The following is a 27,909-nucleotide window of genomic DNA, read 5'->3' on the forward strand; positions in this document are numbered from 1 at the left end:
TTCCAGACTAGGTAACATTGTCAGTGTCCTACCCTGTTTCCTCGATAATTAGACCTCCCCGCATAATGCCTAATTGGGCTTTTGAGCGTATGTGCTAATATAAGCCCTTCCCGAAAATACTGCAGCACAGCAGCAGCCATGAGGTGACCACACTCACCACCACCTGCACCTCAAAAATAATAAGACCTCTCAAAAAATAAGCCCAAGCGCTTATTTGGGGGGTCAAAAGAAAATAAGAACCTGTCTTATTTTCGGGGAAACACGGTATTAATTCCCTTATTGTTCCCCACCCATGGACAAACTAAAACAGACAACTTGCACCATTAAATACTGAGACTTGGTAGGGAAGAGTCGCCTTAACTCTTCCTCCCACACTAAACTTTGCTGTCTCTTGCTACTCTGCAATGCATCCCCTCCATCCTGGGAATCCAAAGTACATCACACTCCTCCAGCAACAGTTGCTGTAAATTGTAGCGCAACTTCCCTAAAATTACAAAGTCTCTCCACACAGACCAAAAAAGAAGGGGGGGGAGAACCAGCGTGCAGAATTTCATACCACTCACTGTGCCCCCCTTTGTGCAGAAAAAGCCTTCCTTTGCAGCCCACCCTGTCCCCCTTGCCAGAGAGAGCCCCATTCCTCACCATACAGTTTCTCTTTTTTTACAGCACAACATGCCGTTCTGGAGAATCACAAATCATGCGGATCTGGTGTCCCTTCACCAGGCCCTCGAATTAGACTTTCTGTGAGGACCTGGGCACGAAGCATCTTGGCCCTGCTCCCAACAGTCACCTCGTGGCTTAAACAGGAACCAGTCTGGGGACTTTTTTCTTTCATCCCAGACAAAGAAATGCAGCCAATGGAAGTGTACAGCAGGAGGTTCTTCTCCCCATCGCTGCTTTCCCGGGAGAGCCGACAAAAGCCTTGGCAATGCAGCTCTGGTGCTCGAATGGTTCTCTGTGGGTTTTTAGGGGGGTTTTTTGGCAGAAAAGGGAACTTTGGGAAACTTCCAGGTGCAGAATCTCCAGCAGCAAAGGCCTTTCTCCCTGTGCAGTCCTCTGTGGTATTATACTAAAGAAGAGAAAAGCAGTACAGTTTTGTAGAATACTTTTGCCCCTTGCAGACTTTTTTCAAGCTGTTAAGTTGGAAAGGAAGACAAATGGATTTTTTAAAAAATTTCTTTTACAGAAAGGGGTCCAGGCATGTCTCCTTCCTTGCAAAGCTCAGAAATAGCACTGTTTATATGTGGGGGGTGGGGGTGGAGGGGGAAAATAATAAAATAAGGTGTGTTGGATGAAGGGGAGCTTTATTCTTTCCTAGTAAGCCAGGGACTGAAAATATCCAACCATTCCCTTGAGGCACCATGGCTTTCCCCCGATTCTTTTTCCAGCAAATATACCCACTTGACTAGCATATAATATATATTTTTAAGTGAGGACAACTCTAGAGTCCAAATGTCTCCTCTTTTCAGCACCTGCATAATTGGGTTACAAGAAAGCTCCTGTTCTTAGAGCCGAGATGGCAACCCTGCCAGTCCATGACAGGAGTCCCCTTCAGATGCCCACTTCCCATGCGCCAAGGATAGTGTCCTCTTTGTTGTGATTACTTGCACTGCAATTTTTCTGAGGCAAGGATTTGGGTACAACAAGGTGCCAAGGAGCAGGTGAAGGTGGGCTTACAGCGCTGCAGAACATTTTTATTTCAACCCCAGGGCAAAAGAGATCTCTTCAGCTCCTTTGCAGAAGTTGACGGTGAAGGTAGCAGCCTAATGTTTTAACAGTAGGTGCTTCAGTTTTATTTCCATTTGACAGTGATACCTATTTTTTTCAGTACTTTAATCTCAGCTTTGGCTGGATAGCAACTTTGCACCCCCTGCAACTTCTAGCTGCCCTCCCCTGCCCCTTTCTTTCAATTGTCAACCTGGAAGCTGTTGAAATAGTAAACAGAAATGGAAGTTACCCATATGCTACTAAATGGCAGACCAGAATAGTGGCTCCTTGTTAGGGTCATTCCTTTTGATGTGAAGTGTGTGGTAGACCTTGATGGGGGCAGATGGTGGGCAGCAACGTTGTTAGAAAAAAAAGGAGATGCCAGCCTCCTTGTTGCCTGGCGTCTTTTACAAATCCTTCAAAAGACAGACCTAGCAGTGTTTTATTGGATAAAAATATATTCTCCCTCCCAGATCCCCCCCCTCCACACCTCAGATACAGAGTAGAAAGAGCCCCTGTTCTGTTCAGTCGCTTTTCTGCAGGTTTTTATTTCTCAGCAAAAGCGTGGAAGTCATTTGCCTCGAGGGATCCCTGCTTGACTTTGGAAATAACTCTTGTGCCTTAACTTCTTCCTGGAGTCCTGGAAACGTCAACCGTTCATTGCGTGGAAAAGAGGAGCCTAAAAGCCTCTTCCGTGTTGAAAGTTAATCTTTTAATTCTATTTTTTTAAGCAATCTCAGTCAGCATAGCCAGTGAATGTTGAGCCCCCAGGAAACTGGTTTAGAGGGGTTTTTTTTCCCCCTAGAAAGAAGCCCCTTGCCAGGTTTTGGAAACACCTTTGACCATGTGGGAAGCTTTTGGCATCGGTTCTGATCTTTATTAACGCCTCCTCTCCAATATCCATGGCGTGATTTGTTTCCCTAAACCACTCAGGGCGATGGTACATTTTCTGCATTAACTTTTATAAAGGTTGATTCAGCTCTCGCACCACTGACTTTGCTGGCTGTTTTTTCTCTTGGGGCTTCGTAGAATTTGGAAACCAGTGTGTTGCCACCTTCCTTCCCACTGTTCAGCTTTCAAGCATGCCTGTTTTTATTTCCCTAATGCAAAGATGGATGGACATGCATCATCTGAAGTAGGTGGGAAGCTGTCACCTCCCACCAAGTGTGAGAAATAGGCTGCAGCTGCAATTGCATGCCTTAAGCAAAAGTAAATTACAGTTGCTCCCTCAGGATCCCGTCAACGTCCTGGTGTCAGCTGCGCTTATAATACCGTAGTGATTGGAGGGCATTAAATGGCTATATAGATTCCTTAAACATCATGTTCTATGTAATGGCAACTGTCCTGTGAACTGGAAAAAAAAATAAAGTCTTTTATTTTCTATACAACCCCTCAATTGTTCTTTTCTTTCTTTTCTCCTTTTCCTGGAAATTCTCAGAATTGCTCTCAAGGTTGGATAGCTGTGGGAATTGCGATTTCTCTCAAATAGTGAAGATCAGAAATTCTTGCCGATCTCCTGAAAATCATCAAGCTCTGTCAGCTTCACAGGTCTTTTCCCTACCTTACCTACAAGGCTTATTCAAGGTGTTCTCTAAATCAGAAGATAAATCTAAATCTCTTTAAGTGGTGTTAGTGGGATCTTGGGCTTTTATACTTGGCTCTGCCCTTATTCTCCCCAGCAAAAGTTGCCTCCTCAGGCCAAGATTACTAAGAGACAGTTGCATATGTGAACTTAGTGAAACCAAGTGTGCCCTGTGAAAAGATATTCTGCTTTTATTTCCTTTTACTTTTTTTGCCTCCAAATATGTTGTTTGCAATATAGGTATCACAAGCTAGATGGGTGGGATTTTCTTTTTAGCTGAAAACCACACGAGAATTGGATTCAGATTCTGAAACAAGACTCTAGACACTGCTTCCTTGTTCCCAATTAAACACGTCCAATTTGATCACATTTGTTTAAAAATGACATTAAGGCTTTGATAACACCAGCAATGAGTGACCTATTGCCTTTCAAATTTGTCTCACAGTGGTTCTTGGTTAACCGACAAAAGCGCGCCTGACTAAACCGCAATGACAAAACTGCGAGTTCTGAACCGCGCCGACGAATGAGTGCTGAATCGCACCGACAACGCGCTGAAAGAAGGGCGCTGTAAACCTAACCCTAAACCTAACGCTAACCGTAAACGTAACGCTAACCCTAAACATAATGCTAACCCTAACCCTAAATGTAACACTAACCCTAAACCTAACCCTTACCTTAACTTAAATCGCCCTTCTATCGACGTGCTGTTGTAAATTGCCCTTCTGTTGACGCGCTGTTGTCGGCGCATTGACGTCGCGGTTTTAGCAACGCGCTTTTGTCGGGTCACGGTGGTTCTTGCCAAGGTAGCCAATTCTGCAGGATCTGGGAATTCAATATTGATCCTCCATGCTTCTAGATTAAGCTTCACTTAGAATATATTTAACATACTCAAATCATAAAATCTCATATGATTGAGCTACAGGAACAGGTAAGAATAAGCTTGCTTTTCAGACCTTTTGATGGCCTCATGCATTAGCCTACAAAGAAATGACTGGATTTTGAACATTAAATTCTATCAGGACTCTCAACAGTTACCTGTAGCCATTTGGTTTGGATTTGCATTTTAACTGACAGGTCTTGGTACTGAGAAGACACACTGAGCAGAGTAAGGCAGTTATCTGAGGTATCTTATGACAGTGGTCTCCAACCTTGGCAACTTTAAGACCTGTGGACTTCAACTCCCAGAGTTCCTCAGCCAGGAGTTGAAGTCCACAAGCTTAAAGTTGCCAAGGTTGGAGACCACTGCCTTATGGTAAGGGACATGCTAGTAAACCTATTAGCTGATCCCTTTGGAGAGCCACCTGTGAAACTGCCTTGTTACATTGGAGCAAAATTTACCAGTTCTATGAATATGGTCATAGTATCCTCTTCTTTGCTAATTAATTGTGCTGGCCAGGACTTGCATCCCATTTTGAAGTTGTAAGCTTCCCTAGCTAATTTCTCTTTAAAACTTAATGGCGCTCTTAATGGCCAACCAACATGGTGGACATAAAAATGGACAACATATTTAAATACCATTGTTTTCTGTATAGGATCTAACCCTTTAACTAACAACCCCTTGTAGGCGCTGTGAAAATAGCACAGATGAACAGGAACTGAAATACTTTATTCAGTCTAAACATTTCAGAAGTGGCAATAAATTAACAGTTGCACTGGATTTGGCATTACTATATATAAAAAAATAAACTGGGAGACAGTTTAGTGGAAGGAGGGAGAGAAATTAAGACGAGTGTATCCACTTTCTGAAGTGAAAAACGAGAGGGTTTGAATTTTGTTTAAATGTTTAAGTATGTATACTAAATCCTTTCCTACAGCTCTGCTATTCCCTCCACTCCCAACTTGCATCTTCTATATTGGAGGCTTGAATAAATTGAATATGCACATCACTGCCATACATATTTTTGCTGATTCCAGTCAATCTGAATCATTGTGAAGATTTAAATTAACACTGACTTTTTAAAATTATGGCATAGGAAGAGAGCCAAAGAAGTGTTAGGCATGTTTTCTAAGCTTCCCTTCAAGATAACGTGGAAATTGGAATAAAGACTGTCCTCTCAAAACTCTTGAAATATAAACTATTTGGGCACAGATGGCCAAAATATCAATCAGAACTGAGGGGAAGGGCTGAAGCTACTGTAGGTAATTCAGATGTTGCCTTAAAGCACAGTATAATGTCTTCCAGGTATTTTGGAATTCTATTTCCATCAGTCCCCATATCAAACCATAGATAATTATAGTGAACTACCAGGTTTATGAACTTCCTCATCTCAATGAGATCGGGAAAAGTGTCAGCACCATGAACTATAGCACCAAATTCTAAACTGTAGTTCATCTTCGAAGTGATATGTTAAAGTCAGTTTATAGTTTATGCTTTAAGGATTATGTGGTTTTCCAGATAAACTGGAAACCTTGATGTCATAGTTCAGATACTATGACAAGAACTAGTTAAAAGTAGAAGTGACACTTTGGAACCCTTTCCATGGTCACATCAAAGAAAAGGGGAAGCATGTGACCAAGGGCTATTTCAACTAATTTTTTCTCGCCTAATATCAGAACACAGGCAGGTGGGCAGTCAAGAACAGTGAAGTGAAGGCCTGAATTTAAGATTAAAGGTATAAAGTTTGAAAGTGCACCAGATCTGAGAAGTATTGCAATCCACAACAAGGTGCAAGTAGAATCCAGAATTAGAGACATCTGTGATGTACCTAGGAACCTCTGAATTTGCTAACTACATTTCTAACTAGCATTCTTCAACTTGGGCCCTATTTGGACATATCTGCTGGTGATGTTGCTTCATATCTTCCACCCCCTGCTAAAGATTCTCTTCAAGAAGACAGCTGCAAAAGCTCATCCTTAATAACAACATTTCCTTCCTAGCTTATTTGGTTTAGCTTATGCAGCTAATCCTGGAAGAAACACAGACATGAATTCAGCAGGCAAACTGGTACAAATGTTTTCTGAATCTAATTCAACTATAGTCTTACCTTGGCTGCCGTAAACAACATGTCTCATAGATACATATCACTGACAGTCCCATTCTGTTGGTTCCGAGTCTCCTCTGCCAAAGAACCAGCAAAGAAGTTCTGAGAGAGTCTATATGTCCGACGGTTGATGATGGGGGTTTTTATAACCATTTGCCGGAACCCAACAACATCTTCATTCCCAGGTTCATTGCTGTCTATTTCATCGAATTCTATAATGCGTGCAGTTTTCACAGATGGATGAAACCACTTGTAGTAGACGCATTTCAAGAAAATGCCAAGGGGATTACAGACCAGGGCAGCCAGGAGTACAGGGCAAAGTTGGGAATCCCAGCTCGAGGGAATTCTGTACCACCACCAAGAGACGATCAGGATGCCACTATCCAGAATTAGGAAAGTGTGGTAAATAGCTGAGCGGTGGCGGGTTTTCCCCTCAGCTACATTGAACCAGCAGAAATAGAGGATAACGGCTACTGTAGCTCGATAAAACCACTCAAAGTTGGCATGTTCCATTAAGTCTGTCTCTTGCAAGGAGACCCAGAGAAGCATGACCAACCAGATGACTAGAAAGTGGAGGAAAATGTAGTATGAGAACACTACTGCAAAGAGCGCCAACGAGAGAACGCGAGGACACATCAACAGGAAGTTCCACAGGAAGTAGAGGACCGAAGACGGGAAGGCCAACTTGTGTTTGTCCCGTAGGAAGCTGCGCAGGGCCTGGTGGTAATCCAAGAGGGACCAGGTGATACACACAAAAGATGTGCAAATCCCAAGTACTGCAAGGAAAACAAGGGAGAATTCAATGGAAACAGAGATCAGGTTGAGGAAGAACCTCCCACACATTGCAAATGTCAAAGTACCGGTGATGAATGAGGGCAACAAAATCTATCCCTTGAAGCCTAGGAATCGTTCAATTATTTAAATTATTATAATTTCTAGTGAATTGGCTATTTTTTTTTTGCACTATTATGCAATCCTCTACACCATGGGTGCCAAACTCGCATCATCATGGCATCGTCATGTGATGTATCAACTTTTTTCTCCTTTGCTAAACCAGGCATGGGTGTGGACAGCGTATAACGCATATCACCCCCAGGCCGTGAGTTTGACAACCCTGCTCTACGCATTGACAGTGAAATCAAGGAGGAACCTACATGTAGTCCTCGACTCAGGACTGATTGCTTGATGATAGTTTGAAGATTCAATCTTAAATTAATATCTCCATTGAATTGTTACTTTGTGTGTGGATGGATGGATGGATTTTGATTGATGTGATTTTGAACGACCTTTTCCAATTCACTGAACAAATTTAACAAAGTTGTTATTTTTCCACATTGTTTTTGTATCTCTACATACCCTGAACTCCCAAAAGTCTGAAGATCTGGTTAACAAAAATGCTGACACCCACCGACGGATTTTATTTATTTATCAAATTTCTCCATTGCCCTTCTCACCTACGAGACTCAGTGGTTGACTAATAAAATGGTTACTGAAAACAGCAGGGATTCATGCTGGCAGAAGCTCCCTTTACTCCCAAACTGGCCCCTCCCCACTGGTGCTCACCTTGAAATATCTCAGCTTGGTTGGTCCGTAGGATGATGTAGATCACCAGGATGAGCTGAGGTGCGCTTTCCAGAAAGGCCTCAAAGAGGCGCAAGAGACTGACATCGTGTGACAGGAAAATGGCAGAGGCCTGATCTTTTTCTGTTGCATTTTCCTTGTTGCATACCTGAAAACCAACCTTCAGGACACAGAGACACCTGTGCAAGGCAACGCAGAAGGCAAAATTTGAAATTATGAAAGAACGCAGTGGGAACATTTCTTAGAGACTTATTTATGGTTAGTCCTTGACTTACAACCTTTTGTTGAGTGACTGAAGTTACAATGGCACTGAAAAAAAAGTGATGTATGTCCAGTCCTCACATTTACGACCATCGCAATATCTCCATGGTGTCACGTGATCAAATTTCAGGCACTTGGCAACTGGCATGTATTTACAACTGTTGCAGCATCCCAGGGTTACGTGATCACCATTTCCAGCCAGCTTCCGACAAGGGAAATCACAGGGAAAGCCCGATTTACTTAACAACTGTAATGATTTGCTTAACCGTCATAGCCAAAAAAGGTTATAAAATCATATGGAACTCATTTAACAACCACCTGGCTTAGCCACAGCAAGTCTGATACCCAACTGTGATTGTAAGTCCAGGATTATCTGTCCTGCAATAGTGCCACCATAGTGAGCCAGGCAGGTCAAAAACATCCAGCAACCAAATACTTTCTCTATGATGTTGGACGAGGCATGGCAAAACCTTTTACTAGAAGGCGCTAGTCGTCACTTATAAAGCCCTTCATGGTATTGGACCTGGGTACTTGAGAGACCGCCTGCTGCCAATTACCTCCACTAGACCGATTAGATCCCATAGATTAGGCCTCCTCCGAATTCCATTCACCGGCCAGTGTCGACTGGCGACTACCCGGAGGAGAGCCTTCTCTGTGGCTGCTCCGACCCTCTGAAATGAGCTCCCCGTGGAGATTCGAACCCTCACCACCCTCCAGGCCTTCTGCAAAGCCCTTAAAACCTGGCTGTTCTGACAGGCCTGGGGCTAAAGAACCGTTGCCCCCGTCTCGAATGGTATGACTGTTGTGTGTTTTAAATCATGTATTGTTTTGTGTCGTTTTTAATTTTGTCTGTATCCCCCCTTCCCTGGTTTGAGTTGTGAGCCGCCCTGAGTCCCCCTTCAGGGGAAAAGGGCGGCATATAAATAAAATAAACATTCAACAACATTCAACAGAAGACCCTAAACGATCCCTAAAAAGCAATACCTCCCAACAGTTTTGGTCGTCAGAATATAAAAAAGATGTGGAGACTCTAGAAAGAATGCAGAGAAAAGCAACAAAGATGATTAGAGGACTGGAGGATGAAATATATGATGAATGGTTGCTGGAACTGGATATGTCTAGTCTGATGAAAAGAAGGACTGGGGTGACATGAGAGCAGTGTTCTAATATCTCAGGGGTTGCCACAAAGAAGAGGGAGTCAAACTATTCTCCAAAGCACCTGAGATGGTACAAAAAGCAATGGATGAAAACTAATCAAGGAGAGAAGCAACTTAGAACTAAGGAGAAATTTCTTGACAGTTAGAACCATTAATGAGTGGAACAACTCGCCTCCAGAAGTTGTAAATGCTCCAACACTGGACGTTTTTAAGAAGATGTTGGATATCCAATTGTCTGAAGTGGTGCAGGGTTTCCTGCCTAAGCAGGGGGTTGGACTAGAAGACCTCCAAGGTCCCTTCCAACTCTACTTTTCTAAATTCTAACAGACTTCGCTTTTCTTCTCATTCCAGGACATATGCATGATAAGTGTAATAAACTGGGTAATTAAACTCACACATAATACAGCCTCAAGGGCTTCTAACGTTATTGTTTGTGCAGCCACCTGTCGCTTAACCCACGAGGTTAATTCGTGTTTTGCTTACTTTGGCGAGGTTCTTGGCAGCCCAGGCTATCATTGCAACTTATGACCCATCCTTCTGAAACCCAGCCAAACAAGCGAGTTGGGCAGGTGGATAAAAGGAGCCAGAGTTCAGTCAGGTTGGTGTGATGGAAACTCCTGTTTGTTTAGAGACCTTGTGTAAAGTACTCAAGGGGAAGAAGAGTGTGCTGCCTGCAATTGCCCGAGTCGATGAACAGCAGCATCCCCTGCTGCTCTTACCTGTACAGGTAGCCCAGCTGCAGGACATGGAGCAGCCTCGAAGTCCGGGTGGATGGCTGCGGGAGGCCTTCCTTATCGGGGTCATTCCGGAACCAAGCCCAGCTGAAGAACTGGGTCATCAGGGAGGAGAGGAGGAGCAGCCCCAGCACCAGCCCGCCCCACTGGAAGTGGCCGTCTCGGAGGTAGCCGGCCGCCACCCAGAAGTCGATCCCCAAGTCCACCAGGAAGGCGAGGGTGCCCCCCAGGGCAAAGAACAGGTCCCAGAAGCGAAACGGGGGAGGCTGGGGATGCCTGCAGCCAGGACCGCAGCTAGCCATGGTCCCGTCGGACGGCAGGGGAAAGGGCCTCGGGAGGGCCGGAGGAGGAGGCCCCTCCGGGCGGGGGACGCCCCGCTTTGGCTCCTCCGGGGCAGTTGCAGGACCTCACCTCGCCTCGCCTCGCCTACTGGGAGGAGTGAAGCGCCGCGTAGCGCCGCTGCCCGCTAAAGAAGCGCAAAGTAGGAAACTTCGTCGGGATTCTCCTCCCCTAATTCTCCCCCTCCCCGAAGCAGCCCTTCCTCCGAGCTTGCAAACGCCCCTTCCCCGCCCCGGGACGGACCACTGCCGCCCCTTCTTGCGGGGAGCCGGTCCGCGCGCCTTCCTCGCCGCCTCCTCCTCCTCCTCCGTCCTGGAGGGAGCGAGGAAAGCGGGGCTTCTACTCGACGGCGACAACGGCTGGGGAGGGTTCTCGGAGCGGGACGTCCCGGGCGCTGCATGGCCGCAGTCGGGCCTGCTTTCCCCGGGGGAGAGGCGGGACCCATGGGGAGAAAACGCAGCCTCGTGACCCGCCCGGCTCGGAAGCAGGCCTCCCTTCTCGCCTTGGAAGGAAGGGATCTTGGACCCTGCCCTCCTCCGTCTGTTTACCCTGAGACGGGTGGCCGGGACCGCCCTGAAAAGGGAGCGTCGAGGCTGGGTTTCACTTTTCACACGCCGGCTGCAAATCCCCGGGTTGCCTTGGCACCAGGCGCCAAACTTGGCAGAGGGTTTTTCTTTTGGTTTTGCATTGAGGCAAATGACTTGTCTGAAATGGTATTAGGGTTTCCTGCCTGAGCAGGGGGTTGGACAAGAAGACCTCTGAGGTCCCTTCCAACTCTGTTATTCTGTTAATTTCTGTTAATATCCGACCCCCCCCCTCTTGCATTGAGGCAATTTTTTTTGCACATGGGGCTGTGGTGCAAAAGATGGCGGGAATAGTATCTTTGAATTAGACTTCGGCCTTGTGATTCAGCAGTGTGATATCATGCACCTTTTTTTTTTTTTTTGGCAAGGAGTGACAGAAACACCCAGAGTCCACGCTTTCCTTTTGGATCTGTACAAAGAAGGGTGTGCCAAGTGTGAATACAGGATGTCTATGGGGGTTCTCAGTCATGGTTGTCCCAAAGGTGCTTTTTCAGAGCTGAAGAAGCTTCTTGGATGTGAAGTGAAATGTCTTCAACCAAAAAGCAGAAAGTCCAGTTGCCTCTTGCAAAAGCACCTTTGGGACATGTTAATGTAGGAGTTCCTACCCACTAATGCCCCCCCCCAAAAGTTTGGATTTATTGAGTTAGGCATAGTTAAATTACAGAGATGGTTGGCTCTGTAACACACACACACACACACACACACACACACACACACACCCCACACACGACTTACAGCAGTTCATTTACTGACCATTCAAAGTTAAAAGGCACTGAAAAAAGTGACATGACCATTTTTCACACTTATGACTGTTGCAGCGTCCCCATGGCCACGTGATTTACATTCGGATGCTTGACAGTTGACTCACGTTTATGACGATGGCAGTGTCCTGGAGTTCTGTGATTCCCCTTTTGCCACCTTCTGACAAGCAAAATCAATGGGGAAACCAGATTCACTTAACAGCCATGTTACTAATATTAAGTGTTTCACTTAACAAAGGTGACGAGAGAACTTGTAAAATGGGCCGAAGCTCAACAAATTTCTCACTTAACAACATCCATTTTGGGCTCAATTGTGATCATACGTTGAGGACCATGTGTATATATAGAGATACAGATAGAGATAGGTTCGTGGAACAGTCAGCCATAAACCACAGCTGACAAACCACGAGTTTTTAGCTCTCATTTGAGTTCCCAGCAGGAATAACTGGATGACTCAATTGCAGACTTTCTTGCTAAATGCTTTTTCGTGCATTCTGATGTATTTATTCCTTTTTTTCATAGTTGAGTAATACTTTAAAATGTCTAATTTAGAACGGTTACAAGACCAATGGTTCTCATGACACTTTCATTATTTTCAATTGCTTATTCTGAGTTCTTAAGTCGTTTGAATCATGCAGTTTGACATATGCTGGAATTAAAAGTTAATTCCCTCAACTCTTTTGTTTCCTTTTTATCAGCCCTCAAAAGCCCAAGTTAAACACATTCAAGGCTAAAATCCTTGGAAGACACAGTTGGAGTTAATAAAGTTGTCAGAAAAATATATCTGGAACTGCACTGTAATTCCAGGGTTTTCTATGAAGAACAGGTCATGTTTTAGGCCATATTTATGCAGAAATAATGAAAATTCCAAAGGTTTACAAACCTCAAAGCCCCATTGTAGTTCAATAGCCAAAATTGTTAGTCAAAAATATTTGAAGATTGATTATTTATTTATTTTGGAACATTTCATCTCAGTTTTTATATTACATCTTTTTCTGTAATTGAACAGTCAAGGTGACGAGCCCAAGTCCGAGCATTTTCTTCTGCCCTATATGTAAATATTATCTTCAGGTTCCAGGAAATCTTATGTTTTGTATTGTGTCCATTTAAAACTTGAAAAAACATTAAAACAATCGCTGTGAAATGGCTGATCCTGAATCATTCTTTAAGTTCCTCTATTCCATGTAGGATATTGACGTCTTTATTGTTTACCTTAAGCCATTCAAGTTCTTTTAAGTCAATAAACCTCATATTTGTTTGTGTGTGTGTGTGTGTGTTAAATTGATGAAGTTAAAAGATTGCTCCAGCCACTGTAAAGCAAAATAAGAGACCCAAAATTGAACTCCAAATTGAACCATGAATCCTTTAATAATAGGTTATGGTAAAACAGCAATTAGAACCTAGCACACCAGATAAGAATGGTTTATCAGAATATGAAAATCTGGACCTGATATAATGGTGTAGGCAGAAAGATTAGAAGGCTAGTTTTGAATGTGCAGTTTAAAGTAATACCACTTTATAATGCCTTGGTAAGGCTACACTTGGAGTACTGCATTCAGTTTTGGTGGCCACAATGTAAAAAAAGATGTGGAGACTCTAGAAAGAGTGCAGAGAAGAGCAATGAAGCTTAGGGGGCTGGAGGCTAAAACATGGAGACCGGCTGCTGGAACTCGATATGTCTAGTTTAATGGGGGGAAAAAGGACTAGGGGAGACATGATAACAGTTTTCCAGTATCTCAGAGGCTGCCACAAAGAAGAGGGAGTCAAGCTATTCTCCAAAGCACCTGAGGATAGGACAAGAAGCAATGGGTGGAAACTAATCAAGGAGAGAAGCAACCTCGAACTAAGGATAAATCTCCTGACAGAACAATTAATCAGTGGAACAACTTTTTTACAGAAGTTGTAAATGCTCCAATACTGGAAGTTTTTAAGAAGATGTTGGATAACCATTTGTCTGAAATGGCGTAGGGCTTCCTGCCTAAGCAGGTGGTTGGATTAGAAGACCCCCAAGGTCCCTTCCAACTCTGTTATTCCAATCTAATCTAATTTATTCTATTCTATTCTCTGTACAAGGCCTGCCTTTCTATTGAGGTGAAATTCTGTGTCATAAAACATTGCAAGTCTTCCCTTATTGCTTTTATGGCATCGTAGACAGGATAAAATAGGAAATGAAACAACCAACTGAGGTATTGAAAATAATGAGTCATATTCTGGGACTCACACAGTGCACTTAAAAATACTTTTTTTCATTACAGATTGTTAATATGATGGGTTCACAGAACTGGTGGGTTCTGGATCCCGTTCCAACCGTATCGGTTGGAACAGGCCCAGCAGCATCCACAGGGATGCGCAGTGTGTGTGTGCACATGTTCAGCACATACATGCGTCTTAGCACCTCCGGAAGCCTCCATGACACTTCAGCTGCTCAACAGAGCGTCGTGCAGGCGCTGTATGCACCATGCGCGGAAGCGCCAAAGACTTAAAAGACCAGTAAGGAGCTCAGGCAGGTAGGTGGGCCCTCCGGTATCCGGTGCTCCGGGCAGGCTACGGTATGCCCATATTGGGGCGTACCACCTGCAACTCACACTGGTTCACAGACACAGTGGGTGAGATCACACTCACTGCATTGTACTAAATCAAACCCAGCCCAACTCAATCACATTTATCTATTTGATAATGTGGACTTTTGAATGTTATCTACTGCTTGGATCACAGATGGCTTACAGTTCTAAAACCATAACAGCCTACAACTTAAAACCAACCTCATGGCAGAGCTGCTGTCCATCTAAGTGGCTTCTCAGCAAAAGCTCTCCAGAAAAGCAGGTTTACTCCCTAAAATTTAACAATGTTCCGGATAAAGAAACTTTCTCCTCAATCTCAATTTAGGGGAGTAAAAGCCTGAACAATTAAACAATATTTTGAAAATGTATTGAATCTGTGATTCCAAGGTCCCTTCAGCAGAAGATAAAGCTTTCCAATCAAACAATTGTGTTTATACAAATTCATTTTTCTACACGTCTTATGCAACTGAAAACATTGGAATGATAACTCCACTGAGTTTTCAGTTAAACCTGTTTCACTAAATCCAGTTCTTTGTAGCGTTTAGGTGTCAAATCAAGAATTCCACAATGTCATTTACTCAGCCTGGAGTGGAGATGTAAAATTGGTATCAGCAACGTATTGATACCAGCAATTTTATGTGGGTGTTAAAAAAAGGAATCCAGACCCTGGGACAATCCATGAGAACCACTCCTCTTTCACTAACATCAGTTGGACATACCCTTTTATGCCACTGCAGCCTAACGGCTCGATCCCTAACTCTTGAAGTCTTAGCAATGATACTCTTAGATTAGAAGCTTTGCCACCTAAGTGTTCGTTTTTTCCAAGGGAGACCTTGCACCATCCCAATGCAAGAAAAATAATAATTTTGATCTGATGATGATGAAGTTCTGATGGGTTTGCACTTAAAAAAATCATCAAAAAGGGATGTTCTAAAACAGGGGTGTCAAACTAGATTTCATTGAGGGCCGCATCAGGATTGTGTTTGACCTGGGGGACCAAGGGGGCGTGCCTGGGGTGGGCGTGGCCAGCTTGATGTCACTCATCAAGACTCCATTTTCGGCCACAACGACTTCCTGCCGTCCAGGCTCCATTTTCGCTGGCAGAGGGTGGCAGGAGGCCATCGCAGCCAAAAATGGACCCTGGGCGGGAAGAGCGTGGCCCTCCAAAGCTCCACTTTCATTGGCAGAGGCACCGTGAGCCGCTTCTTCAATGTTTCTAGGGCAGCCCTGTGGGCCAGATCTAAAAACCCCGCGGGCTGGATCCGGCCCCCGGGGCCGTGAGTTTGACACCCCTGGTTTAAATTCTCAGGAGGCTGTGACTTGTGACTGTCACTACATTTTGTCTTTCTTCTTTGCTCCTGTGGAATCCACGTGGTGCTATTGGTTGCCCAGCTTGCTCAAGATGTCCAAGAGGCCGAAAGTAATGAGACCCATGGTGGGGCAAAGTAAGAAAATGTCCAGAATTGGGGTTGTAGCTGCAGCACTTCTGGCTATAACACACTGATTGTATTTTTCAAAGTCAACTTCTCTGATAGCGCAGATGTGATCTGTCTGGCAGCTGTCATTGCAGAACGTTGTATCGTACTGCACAGAATTATACCGGTAGTACTTCTGGAGCTGGCCTTTGTCTCTCATAAGCTTCTCCAGGACCAGATGCATGGAACGAACAGAACCATCCGGGATCTCGTATGCCTCTGTCAGGCTGTATTCTTTCTTCCACTCAGGGTTACCCATGTTAGCATGGGTGAGGTTTAAATAGTAAGTTACAATATCCTAAAAAAAAAGGAACAGAAAACATTTGGAAGAAATACTAAGAAATCTGTTAAAACTGATCAGAGTGAGCTATCAGATTCGGGCTGCAGAAATTCAGACGACTCTGCAATATCAGCAAAAACACAGAGAGAACTCAACTCTTTGGTTCCATCTGCTGGACATTTACATTTTTGCACCTTGATGTAGTAAACCTAATAATGATGAAGACAGTGTAGGAAAAGAACAGGCAGAACTGCAGGCAGAGTTAAACACACCATCAGCTTAGAGTCCTTGCGTTCCCACAAGTGCTCCAAGTCCACTCCTCCTGAATTCTTATCTGGGGCCAATTCATACTGAACTTTAGTGGACCATATTCTTGTGTATAAGGTTGAATAAACCTCTGTGCTGTAACCCAACTGGTGGGTGTTGATTCTTTGCACCTGATAATCTTTGAGCCATTATATTTCCTTTGCCCTCTGTCAAGGCAGCCCAAAAAGGAGCTCCAATTCACTCTCCACTTTTCTTCATTTCACTTTCCTGGCTGTAGCAACCAGGACAACTAACGCAACTGGGTTCTCCATGGCAGGATGCTCAGTCAGTCAAGTAAACTAACACTGTGTTTCAGGATTTTTTGAATCGGGCCGTAATCCTGATGGTCAGCAGGATCTCATGACTATTGCTCGGCTCTCTACAGCTTCTCCCCTGTACCTTCCCAAGGCTGTCAATATGAGCAGGGTTCAAGCAAGTCACAGGGGTCCAGTTCAATTGGGACCATCTAGAAAGCTCTAGTGGGCAAAATAACTTGCCCTCAGTGGCTACACGGATCACCTCTGGAGCCGACAGCCCGATTTCTTGGAGACAAACATAAATAAATGGAATTCTCTTTCTACCTTCACGAGCAGAGTGTTACGGTCGTATTTAAAAACACGAATGCCAGGATTGTTGGCTCCATTCTGCACACCTGGCAAGCTTGTCTTCCAAGGTGTAATTGCTGGAGCTAAAAACATGACACTGATCGGGGAATCTGAAAGAGAAAACAAACTACATTGGGAATTTTATCACATGCACATATACACACACATTTTATTTTGTGGACTGATTGATGTCAGCTCCTTGCCAGACCGTCCATGACGAAGGAAGAAATGATATGCAAACTGGAATAGTGGCACTCAAGTCCCAACAATGTGTTAACTGGCAGGTGTGGCAAGGAACTGCCTTTGGCAATGCAAAACTTGCAATCACTTTTGGGACACCCCCTTAAATTAAATGGGTAGGGATGGGGAAATAATGCCCCAATTCAATTATGGCCTTCCTTTTGTGGAATATACTAATTGCTGGTGGATTCTGGCACAGATCTTATCCCTGGGCAAATATTATTTTATTAGAGGCTTTTGGGGCAGCTAATATAAGGTTACTGGAAATTTGTTGACTAACAGAATAACAGTGTCTTGGAAGCACCTTGGAGGTCTTCTAGTCCAACCCCAGCAGGAGATCTTACGACATTTCATATTGTCCAGTCTCTTTTTAAAGAGACTTTGTTTTAACTATGCTGCTAAATTATATGACATTTTTTCAGTTGTTGGGTTCTGGTAGACACGTGGCATCTTTAGATAACAGTAGTTGCCAAGCTCCCAGCAGAGTTCAGCCCTGTTACTTGCCTTCCTATTAAATGCTTTTGCCCCACAACCCTGTTATTTTACAGACTGGAAGACCTCCAGAGAATTTCAGAGAGGACGTACCTTTGCTATCATAGAACATTCTAAAACTATCCGTATGGTGATGCCCAAAAAATTGTGCTGCAATTACAGCATGATGCTTCTGAATGATTTCTGTATATCTTTGGTTGAAGTCTTTTCGGAACCAGGGTTTGCCTCGTTTCTTTTCAAAGATGCCAGGAGGAACATGCCCAATAATATAGACCTGGGATAGATCAGACAAAGGATAGTCAGGGGGGAAAATAGCATACTAAAGACTGTGAAATACTGTTTCCTAGCCTTCCCCAACCGGATGTGCTCTCATGATCATCAGCTAGCCTGATCAATCCTTTGGGAAGAGGTGGGACCAGAGCCAGCTCCAAATTTCTGCTTTTCCCAATATCCTCTCTCAGGATATGTTCCAGTGGTGGGTTGCAGGCAGTACACCCTGGTACGGGCGTACCGGAGCCTGCCCAGAGCACCGGATACCGTTCCGGTACGGTGCTCCGGAGGTCCCACCAGCCCGCCCGAGCTCCTTACCTGGCTTTTAAGGCTTCTGCGCTTCCGCGCACGGCACATACAGCACTTGTGCAACACTCTGCGGAGCAGCTGGTGGCTCGCGGAGGTGCTAAGATCCATGCGCGCGCTGCGTGCATCCATGTGGATGCCGCTGGACCTGTTCCAACCGTACCAGTTGGAACAGGATCGGACCCCACCACTGATATGTTCTCTCAACCTATATAGACCTGAAACTCCTGTTATAGAAATTAAAAATAATAATAATCTACAGCTTGTTGGCTTCAATCTGAGTAGGTTTGGTACAAACCCTTCTCCTAAACTGCACAAGGAAGTTGGACAATGGTTTCCAAGGCCCTTTGTAGATCTTACAATCCATGATTCCTACTCTCCTTGGCTAGATTCACACATACTACGCTAAGTCGCAATATGGTTTAATTTTATTTATTGAAATGTATTTATAAAATGTTTCTCCCGTTTTTTATTATTAGAAAGGAAAGCATGTTTATGCCTTAGCATGTAATGTAAACCTAACTAATGATGGCTTAAACCATGGATTGTGACTTAATGACGTATCCTTTGATTCCCACTTGAAATCACGACATGACTGAAATGTGCTGACATTCCAGAGGTATACCTTTGACAATCGCTTCATGGTGCTGAATGTATCTTTGCAGCTGAGTTGAGACATTATCCTGATTATAATTATCTTGTTCCCAAGAGACTTAGAAGCAGTGGTGGGATTCAGCCGGTTTGCACCGGTTCAGTAGGACTGGTGGCGAATTTTTTGTAGAGTTTGGCAAATTGGCTGAATAGCGTGCCTCGCCATGCCCGCCACCGCCTCGCCCCACCCCTCCCAGCCAGTCCTCGCCTCACTGCCTGGCCACTCGCCTCCCTGACACTTGCTTACCTGGCCTCCCAGATGCTCGCTTGCCTGATCTCCCGGCCGCTCGCTCACCTAGAGTCCAGGCGGGCGAGTGGCTGGGAGTCCAGGCGAACAGCCAGGCAAAGTGAACTGCTTGGTGAGGAAAGTCTAGGCGAGGCGAGGCTTGGTGGGACAAGGAGTGGCTGGGAAGGGAGGGGTGAGGCATTGCAGGGCGAGGTGAGGCGCACCTCAACATGAGTCCTGTTGAGTTGGTTATGTCCACCCAGCTATGCCTACTCAGCTGGCCATTAGGGCAGAGAACCAGTCGTTAATTTATTTGAGTCCCACCACTGCTTAGAAGTATTGTTTAAAACAAGAAAAACAAGGCAGCTGAAAGAAACCTTTTCTCCTGTTTCGGATGCCTTGGCCAACAGAGTTTCCAGCCACCGGAATTGGTTTCCTGGATCTTCCAGACTCATGGACCGATTATTCCTGTCATAGTACAGATTGGTGTTGAGGACAATTATTCGCCTCTTTGGTCCAACACCAGGCAGCAATTGAGTGTAGAAAGCACCTGCAAAACAGCCAATAGGTCAGTTTGGACCCAAAAATGTCTGATAGGAAGTAGCTAATTTGATTAAGTGGATCATTTGAATGGTTCCACCACAAAATCGCGGAGGACAAAATCGCGCTCGACGAAAGCGCGCATTTGACGTCATCACAGTGCGACGAAAACATCGCGCTGTGATCGAAAAATGTAAAAATAAAGCTAAAACCTTCCCCTAACCCCCCCAAACCTAACCCTAAACCTAACCCTAAACCTAACCCTTAACCTAACCCTAAATCTAACCCTAAACCTAACCGTTAACGTAACGAAAAACCTAACGCTAACCCTTAACCTAACGTTAAACCTAACGCTAATGCTCTAAACCTGACCCTAACCCTTAACCTAACCCTAACCCTAACCCTTAACCTAACCCTTACCTTTATGTGAATCGGCTTGCTTTAATTTTAATTTTATTTCAATTTTTATTTTTTTTCGTCGCGCTGTGATGACATCACATGCGCGCTTTCGTCGAGCGCGATTTTGTCCTCCGCGCTTTTGACGGGTCACGATTTGAATTGGCTACTAGCTCCAGTTCATTTCCTTAAAATCCTTTATGTAGAATCAGAGGAAAGCATTTGTGGGGGCAGACAATTGCATTTCAGTACTGGCTCTCAAGGTTAATTTAAAATGCTACAACACAAATTGTGCCATCACATACCTGTTCTGAATGTCTGTATGGAGGCCTTATCAAGCCAGGCATGCCATAGGCCTGCTGTTACATTGTAGATTTTGTTCTCCACAGCTGGAAACTGATTTTTGGGGTGGAAGTCATGGTTGCCCATTGCTGAATAGACCTGAGTATCTGAAGGAAGCAGGAAAGAATATAGTTTGGTAGAGAATGGTATTAGAAAGAAAGCTTTCCTACAGTGGAGAGAAGCATAGAAGAGCAACAAAGATGATTAGGGGATTGGAGGGTAAAACATATGAAGAACAGTTGCAGGAACTGGGTATGTCTAGTTTCATGAAAAGAAGGACTAGGGGAGACATGATAACAGTCTTCCAATATCACAGGGGTTGCCACAAAGAAGAGGGAATCAAACTATTCTTCAAGGCACCTGAGGGCAGGACAAGAAGCAATGGGTGGAAACTAATCAAGGAAAGAAGCAAATTTCCTGACAGTTAGAAGAATTAATCAGTGGAACAACTTGCCTCCAGAAGTTGTGGATGCTCCAACACTGGAAGTCTTTAAGAAGATGTTGGATAGCCATTTGTCAGAAATGGTATAGGGATTTCCTACCTAGGCAGTGGGTTGGACTAGATGACTTCCAAGGTCCCTTCCAACTCTAATATTGTATTTATTGTATTGCATTGTATTGTATATTATTATATCATACCATATCATACCATACTATAATCACACTAAGTCATGTTTTGTCTTAGCCATCCTAATTTGAGATTGAGAGATTGAGATTTGTTTTATTTTGTTTTATTTATTAATTTGATCTTGTGCTAAACCACAAGCATAAATCTTATGCACAAATCTGAACGGTGGAGATAGTTTAGTTTATTGTTTATTGGTTTTGTATGCCGCCCACTCCCGAAGGACTCCGGGCGGCTTACAATAAAAAGGGAAGGGGATAAATAAGACAATACAAACATTAGATCACAATGAGATCACATTATGGTTTCCTATGATATGTGGACTCAAAATTCTTTTTTCCATCAAAATCTGAAGAGGGGTACCAGAGATGGTATACCACGGCACAGAGTCATTACTATCAGTGTAACTTTTATCTGAACCTACATTAATTTACAAAATGTGGACCTAGACAGGAGAATCACCAAACAAGGAGATCAAGTCATGGATGGAAACTGACCATCAGATGGTAAATTTAAATTTGATTTCATCAGATGGCAAATTTATGTACTTATGAAGCTGAGCATATGGAAAGCCAAAGCAAAAAGGATTCTGAAACACAGTGAACCTATTCTATAAGGTAAAGGTTCCCCTCACACATATGTGCTAGTTGTTCCTGACTCTAGGAGTCGGTGCTCATCTCCGTTTCAAAGCCGAAGAGCCAGCGCTGTCCAAAGACGTCTCCATGGTCATGTGGCCGGCATAACTAAACACCGAAGGCGCACGGTGGTGCCTATTTTACTACTTAACATTTTTGCATGCTTTTGAACTGCTAGTTGGCAGAAGCTGGGACAAGTAACGGGAGTCCACTCTGTTGTGCGGTGCTAGGGATTCGAACCGACAAACTGCCGACCTTTCTGATCAACAAGACAAGCTCAGCGTCTTAGCCACTGAGCCACCGCATCCTTATCTCAAATGAATTTCAACCTTGGCCGCTTTAAGATGTGTGGACTTCAACTCCCAGAATTATTTAACCAGCATGCTGCCTGGAGAATTCTGGGAGTTGAAGCCCATACATTTTAAAAATGGTTAAGTTTGAAAAACACTGCTATATAGATTAGGCCTCCTCCGAGTTCCATCTGCCAGTCAGTGCCGACTGGCAACTACACGGAGGAGAGCCTTTTCAGTAGTAGCTCCGACCCTTTGGAACGATCTCCCCGTGGAGATTCGTACCCTCACCACCGTCCAGGCCTTCCGCACAGCCCTCAAGACCTGGCTAGCCCATCAGGCCTGGGGACAAAGATAATTGCCCCCACCCGAATGATGAATGAATGTTGCTTATTATTTTACTTCTATGTATTGTTTGTGTCTACTGTTTGTATACCCCCTCCCCTCATTTTATGTAAGCTGCCCTGAGTCCCCTCAGGGAAAAGGGCGGCCTATAAGTATTAATAAATACTCAAATACTCAAATATATCTGGAAAATCAAACAACCATGTGAACCCATAGTTAGAATTACATACTCTGTCTGCACCAAGTCATACTATGGAGAATGGGCTACATTTTCCCCCTAAGGAAATATACTGGCATATGTAATTTCTTCCCATTATCCTGAAATAAGTACATATTTGTTGGAGAAACCTGAGAGCAGAATATGTACAATCTTGTCTATACTTGCTGCTGCTTAGGCAACATATTCTGAGGAACCTTCAAAGACTAACATTCTGTTATTGTCTTCCACAATCTGACACCTCTTTGATGGCTGGGAATTCTCACAATTATGCCACCAGGCTCGAAATTTTGGGCTTGGACAACCTGGAACTGTGCTGCCTGCGGTCCAGTGGTGGGTTGCAGGAGGTATGCCCCGGTGCGAGCGTACTCAGCACGGGGTACTGTTCCCGTATGGTGCTCCAGAGGGCCCACCCGCCGTCCTTATCTGTATTTGAGCTCTTTGGCGCTTCCGTGCACAGAGCGTTTGGTGCCTGTGTGATGTTCTGCTGAGCAACTGGAGCATTGCGGAAGCGCCGCGGAGTGTTGCAGGAGGTAAGGATGCATGCACGTGTGCACACATGCTGCGCACGTTCATGTGGTGGGCACTGCGCCCCGTTGCACCGTACCAGTTGCAACGGGATCCGGAACCCACCACTGCTGCGGTCGGACCTACTGTAAGCACAAAATTGTCGGTTACAACATCCTCCCTGTCAACGACTTCTTCAGCTTCAACTGCAATAATACATGGGCAAACAATCAATACAAACTCAAGGTAAACCGCTCCAAACTTGATTGCAGAAAATACGACTTCAGCAACAGAGTGGTCAATGCCTGGAATGCTCTATTCGACCCCGTTGTTACAGCCTCAAACCCTCACAGCTTCAATCTCAAATTGTCTACGGAGGACCTCACCCCATTCTTAAGAGGTCCATAAAGGGGGTATGCATAAGCGCACCGGTGTGCCTATGGTCCTTGTCCTACTGTCCCCATTTATTTGTATTCATTTCCTTTGTTCATGTCCATGTTCATACTTACACATACTATCTTGTACATGTTTGACAAACAAACAAACAAACAAATGTATAAATTGCTGAAATTTGTAGTCTCAAAACATTTGGAATAAAGCAGAATGGGAAGGTTATTCTGCTCTCACTGCTTAATACTAATTTGGACTATGAGTTTTTTCTTTTCAAAAGTGCACTTTATATATGATCCTCATAACATATTTTAGGACAATGAAGACCATATGAAAGTAAAATACATATGATTTAATTTAACCGGGAATATGAAATTGGCTAGTAAGCAATCATGTTTCTGTTGCACATAATAACATTTAAGCCAAATAGGACAAAAACCATCAACTTCATTATTGAATATTTTTTTTTGCAATCTATTTTTTCTATTAAAGAAAAATTTGCAACCATGTGAAAATATTCAAATCCTTCCATTTCCCAAGATCTTGCTGCTATGTGACTGGCTGTGGCCAGCAAAACAAAAAATAATATTTTAATGCTCTAAAACGTCATATTATTTTAATAATAATAACCTAGTCTCAACATCTGGCTGACTGAGCAACTAACCATAATAATGGTGATTTAATAAACATTTTGCACCAAAACAATTGAACAACTTCACAAAACCATCACATGTGCACCCCTTTCTTTGTGTTTTCTCATACATAGATCTTATATCAAATGTATCATGTTAACTTTTATACAAAATGTAAAATTAACCCTTTTACAGGCCTTAACTTGTTATTGCCCACTTATTCTAGCAGATTGTACCTGGGAAGACATCTCTGATCAGGTTAGTTAGCTTTTCTATTATTTCCAACACGATTTTCTCTCCCAGCTTTTCATCAGGCACATGAGGTGTATCATCTCTAGAAAACAGCAAACGCACATTCCAGTGAAGCCCACAGATACTAAGCATAAACCTAGATAAGCTACATATAACAAAGAATAAAATAAGTGTACAAACCAGATCTCAACTCTGATCGAAATTTGCCTAACAGGTGATTAGGCTTAGAGGCAGGGAGATAAAAGAGATCTAAATCTACAAAGACAAAAGATGTAGATATTCCAGTCCATTGTGTCTCTTTTATTCTCAACCCCATTAAAGCTTTTTATTTCCATCATATTACCTATGCTGCAACTATGCGTGGCATATGCAGTTAATAAACGAATAAGCAAACAAGCAAGCAAGCTATTTCTCTTGAACAAACATATTCACATATTGGCAAGGGAGTCCTGCATCGTTATGATAGTTATCAATTAAAAGAATGAATGAACAGTTATTCTTGAATGGTTAGCCAGCTAAGCGATTAAATAAAAGTTTATTCTGTTTACTACAAGGAATAGGGCTCGTGCTTTTTTTTTTTTTACCCAGTCCAAAGAATGAAGTCTGGATCAGGAAGAATCTTCTTCATGGTATAAATAGAAGAGTTGATAAGAATCCAAGGAGAGTCACATAAGTAATCACCCCAGGTTCCTGCATTGATCACTGGCTGAGTACCAGCCGATGGACACACCTTCAATGGATCTGTGGACTTTTGGTACTCTGGGTCAAGATGCAGGTCTGAGATATGCCAGAAGCAACCTGCATCAGCAGACAGAAAATTCACAATGAAATTGCTCAATATTTCTTTCCCTTTTTGTATTCCTCAGAACCAACATTCCATTATTTCAGACAGAAAAATATCTAGGATTTTTCCTGTGCAATTGCAAGCTTTTCCCACGTTTGCCAAGCCCACTCTGCAAAACACTGCATTCATCCTCTTGTCTTAAACTAAACAGAAGCAACTTTTTTTTCTCTTGGATTTTGAGTGGCGTGCTTGAGCCACCCTCCAAAAATTAAATAGCACCACAGTCAAGAAATAGGTGGGGCAAGGACAACCCTAGACTTAACTTGATTTATGTCTGGTTCAAATGAGCCCAATGGACTGAGTTAATTATAAACACAGATCAGCCCCTTAAAATGAAGACACATGTCTATCTTTGGTTACAAAACTTTTGTGCATCCTCTCCATAGTCCTCACTTTCAAATTATATAAACAATTTTTATAAAATGTGGGACTTATCAATGGTTAGACAAAAATATGGAAGTGAAATATGCTAGAGAATTTGATAAAGATGTATTACTACTGGGTGGATTTAGGATGATGTAATGAAATGCCATAATATAAATTTATTCAAAATTTAGAATATCTCACATAAAATGAAGTAATAATAGTTATAGTCAAATAAATGTTTAACAATGATAATAATTTTATACATATATATCAGATTGATAATACGAGATTCTATATATATTGTAAGTGAAGACTATGGTGAGGATGCACAAAAGTTTTGTAACTAATCGACACATTGTACGAAACTGGAAGATGGTTTCATATTTTATGTTTGTCTGTGCTTGTTTGTGTGTGTGTGTGTGTGTGTGTGTGTGTGTGTGTGTGTTGTATTTGTGCTGATAAATAAATAAAGGGAGACTAGTATAGATCTATTTCAAGCTATTTATCTCTCATCAGCTAGCCATACCCTTACCGGGATTTGAACCTGTGCTGTATTACATATTAGGCAGTTGTGTTATGTAATACAGCACAGGTTCTAATCCCAGTAAGGGTATGGCTAGCTGATGAGAGATAAATAGCTTGAAATAGATCTATACTAGTCTCCCTTTATTTATTTATCAGCACAAATACAACACAAATGTGACAAAGGCAACAGTAAAAATATTGGCTTTCTGTCTGGATGGTCTCTTGTGATGAGCCGATAGACAGAGAAAGGAAGCAGTATGCTTCCTCCCATATTTGGGCATACCAGGGTTGTGACACTAAATACATAAATACATACATACATACATACATATAAAATGAAGACACATATATAAAGGGAGCCTCTGCATACCAAATACAAAACATAAAATGAGTAGAAAATATTAATGTTTGGAAATAAATCTTTAAAAGATTCAGTTTTGCCGACTGAATGGCAGTTGCCAACAGCACAGAACTTAGCCGGTTTCTTTGCTTCTGATCTGCCAGAAGAAAGGATATAGCTAAAAGCAAATCGATTAAACAGTGAATATGATTACTTCTGTGTAATGTTCCTCTTCTGTCCTATTAAAACAACAATTTAGTGGCAACTCCTGAAGAAGCTCCTAGGGTGGTGCCCATATCCTGTTCTAGAGACTGAAGTGTTGCCTCATGAAACTTATCACTGAATGCCACCCTTTTAAACAGACAACTTTCCCAATTAAAAAAACAACAACTGGAAAATACCTGAAGTGCCAATTACATTCCTGCAATGCACCAGCAGCAATAGAATCTTCCAAAAGTCCATTTTGGTTCTGTGGCTAACAAGCACCAAAGATTTGCTCTGTCTTCGGTAGGTGCAGCTGTGGCAATCCGTCAGCCTTTTTACTCTCCTCCCCTATATCTTTGACTCATGGCTTACTGGAGGAACTGACTTGGCATCCAAATTTGGCATCTCTTCCAGCTTAGCAGAATACCTGTAAAATATTTCAACAGCGTGTTAACTGAAGAAAATATGTAGCTGAGATTGCTGGGGAGGAAAGTCAAGCTTTATATGGCAGTATCTGTGTGCCTTCAATCTGTTACCAAGGACTTTGTCGTTTGACAAGCTCTTTGCTGACGTAACAAGTTTGTTTTCTAGCAGAGAAGCTTTGGTGGGTGGGGAGAGACAGGTAAATGTTTAGGTTCTCTGCCAGAAACTACATCAAAAGTTTAAAGTGATCTAACCTGTTTAGAAGAAACACTCTCTCTTGGTTGCTGAATCAACACAATATTCTGTTATTCCATCCCAAGCCATTTTAAAATAGAGGGGCTACAAATATGAATAATAAATATTGACTTTGCTTATTATTTAGTAATGTATTTATTTCCCACCTTTACTATATTTGTAAACAACTCAAGGCATTGAACATACCTAATACTCCTTCCTCCTATTTTCCCTACAACAGTTATGTAGATTTGGGATAGAAGCTATTAATATCTGTGCTGCTGCTAATTTAATTCCATGAAATTTTGTTTGTTTATTTATTTATATAGTACTTTCAAAATTGAGTTGGGCAATGAACAGATCAATTCAGGAGTTCATGGATGTCCTGCAGTCTATCACATCTGGAGAAAACTAGGTTGGGAGACGATTTCTAAATCATCTTCAGCAGTTTGCTTGTTTATCCAAAATCTTCCCTAAAGTGCTATTTGCAACCGAAATGTAAAAATTGGCTGCATCTTGTTCTGGCTTTTCCCAGGTGTTGGCTTGCAGCTGTCCATTTATGACACATCTGTATCTTTATTTCAACAGAGATCAGTGCAGAAATGTTTCAGAGGCGTTGCTCACAGGGAAAGATGCAGTTCTAATCCTCACATCTGGAAGAATACCCATGGGGTATGTTTAAAAAAAGCAGATGCTAAAAATA

The 27,909-nt window shown here is 43.0% G+C and overlaps 3 protein-coding genes across 6 annotated transcripts in view; 1 reads left to right on the forward strand and 2 right to left on the reverse strand.

Moving 5' to 3' along the window:
• The window catches only part of EYA3 (EYA transcriptional coactivator and phosphatase 3), a 29,306-nt gene extending 26,213 nt beyond the window's left edge, over nucleotides 1-3,093 (forward strand). For all 3 annotated transcript variants that reach the window (XM_087727553.1, XM_087727555.1, XM_087727554.1), the window contains one exon: nucleotides 667-3,093. In XM_087727553.1, coding sequence (XP_087583679.1) covers nucleotides 667-747 — 81 coding nt within the window. In that variant the 3' untranslated portion in view covers nucleotides 748-3,093. The remainder of the gene's footprint in view (nucleotides 1-666) is intronic.
• Nucleotides 2,935-10,498, reverse strand: XKR8 (XK related 8). 2 transcript variants are annotated; one of them, XM_087727557.1, is made up of 4 exons: nucleotides 9,989-10,498; nucleotides 7,834-8,030; nucleotides 6,274-7,046; nucleotides 2,935-3,058 (listed from the first exon to the last, which is right to left on the reverse strand). In XM_087727557.1, exons 1-3 carry the CDS (start codon nucleotides 10,303-10,305, stop codon nucleotides 6,298-6,300), a joined length of 1,263 nt encoding a protein of 420 aa, XP_087583683.1. In that variant the 5' UTR covers nucleotides 10,306-10,498; the 3' UTR covers nucleotides 2,935-3,058; nucleotides 6,274-6,297. The 2 variants fall into 2 exon arrangements, with proteins under 2 accessions (XP_087583683.1, XP_087583682.1); XM_087727556.1 differs by lacking the exon at nucleotides 2,935-3,058 and having other exon boundaries at nucleotides 4,877-7,046.
• Nucleotides 10,499-13,024: 2,526 nt separating this feature from the next.
• On the reverse strand, nucleotides 13,025-27,261 carry SMPDL3B (sphingomyelin phosphodiesterase acid like 3B). Its single transcript, XM_087728354.1, has 8 exons — nucleotides 26,747-27,261; nucleotides 24,855-25,068; nucleotides 24,255-24,352; nucleotides 20,341-20,484; nucleotides 19,477-19,649; nucleotides 17,740-17,920; nucleotides 16,891-17,024; nucleotides 13,025-16,021 (listed from the first exon to the last, which is right to left on the reverse strand). The coding sequence occupies exons 1-8, from the start codon at nucleotides 26,805-26,807 to the stop codon at nucleotides 15,626-15,628; spliced, it is 1,401 nt and encodes a 466-aa protein (XP_087584480.1). The 5' UTR covers nucleotides 26,808-27,261; the 3' UTR covers nucleotides 13,025-15,625.
• Nucleotides 27,262-27,909: the final 648 nt, after the last annotated feature.

Source organism: Thamnophis sirtalis, unplaced genomic scaffold (assembly GCF_051295495.1).
Source record: "Thamnophis sirtalis isolate CommonGarterSnake01/CBP01778 unplaced genomic scaffold, rThaSir2_p1.2 scaffold_13, whole genome shotgun sequence".
Classification (NCBI taxonomy): Eukaryota; Metazoa; Chordata; class Lepidosauria; order Squamata; family Natricidae; genus Thamnophis; species Thamnophis sirtalis.